This window comes from Geospiza fortis, unplaced genomic scaffold, assembly GCF_000277835.1.
Source record: "Geospiza fortis unplaced genomic scaffold, GeoFor_1.0 scaffold1405, whole genome shotgun sequence".
In the NCBI taxonomy this organism is placed as follows: Eukaryota; Metazoa; Chordata; class Aves; order Passeriformes; family Thraupidae; genus Geospiza; species Geospiza fortis.
Genome location: NW_005055077.1, coordinates 15,093 through 15,427, shown reverse-complemented (window position 1 = coordinate 15,427; position 335 = coordinate 15,093). Strand labels below are relative to the sequence as shown.

General features: G+C 69.6%; 1 protein-coding gene across 1 annotated transcript in view; it reads left to right on the top strand.

Moving 5' to 3' along the window:
- Nucleotides 1–335, top strand: part of LOC102034431 (collagen alpha-1(I) chain-like) — a gene marked incomplete at its 3' end in the record, with an annotated part of 13,566 nt that overhangs the window by 3,321 nt on the left and 9,910 nt on the right. The window contains exon 10 of the mRNA XM_031065703.1: nt 66–119. Within this exon, the coding sequence (XP_030921563.1) occupies nt 66–119 (54 nt within the window). The remainder of the gene's footprint in view (nt 1–65; nt 120–335) is intronic.

Here is a 335-nt window from a genome sequence, read left to right as displayed (position 1 = left end):
CCCTCCTGTGCTCCCTCTGCTCCTCAATCCGCCGTTAACCCTTTCGTCTCTTCTCTCCCCTCCAGGGTGAGCCCGGTGCTCCAGGCAACAAGGGTGACACCGGTGCCAAAGGCGAACCCGTGAGTGACCCCCCGATGTGTCCCTGGGGGCTCTGGCCCTGCTGGCCCCGGCTCCTCCCGGGGGTCTTCATCCCTCCGCGTCCTTCCCCAGGGTCCCGCTGGTGTCCAAGGCCCCCCCGGCCCCGCTGGAGAAGAAGGCAAGAGAGGAGCCCGTGGTGAGCCCGGCCCTGCTGGGCTGCCCGGCCCCGCTGGCGAACGTGTGAGTAGCGATGGCCC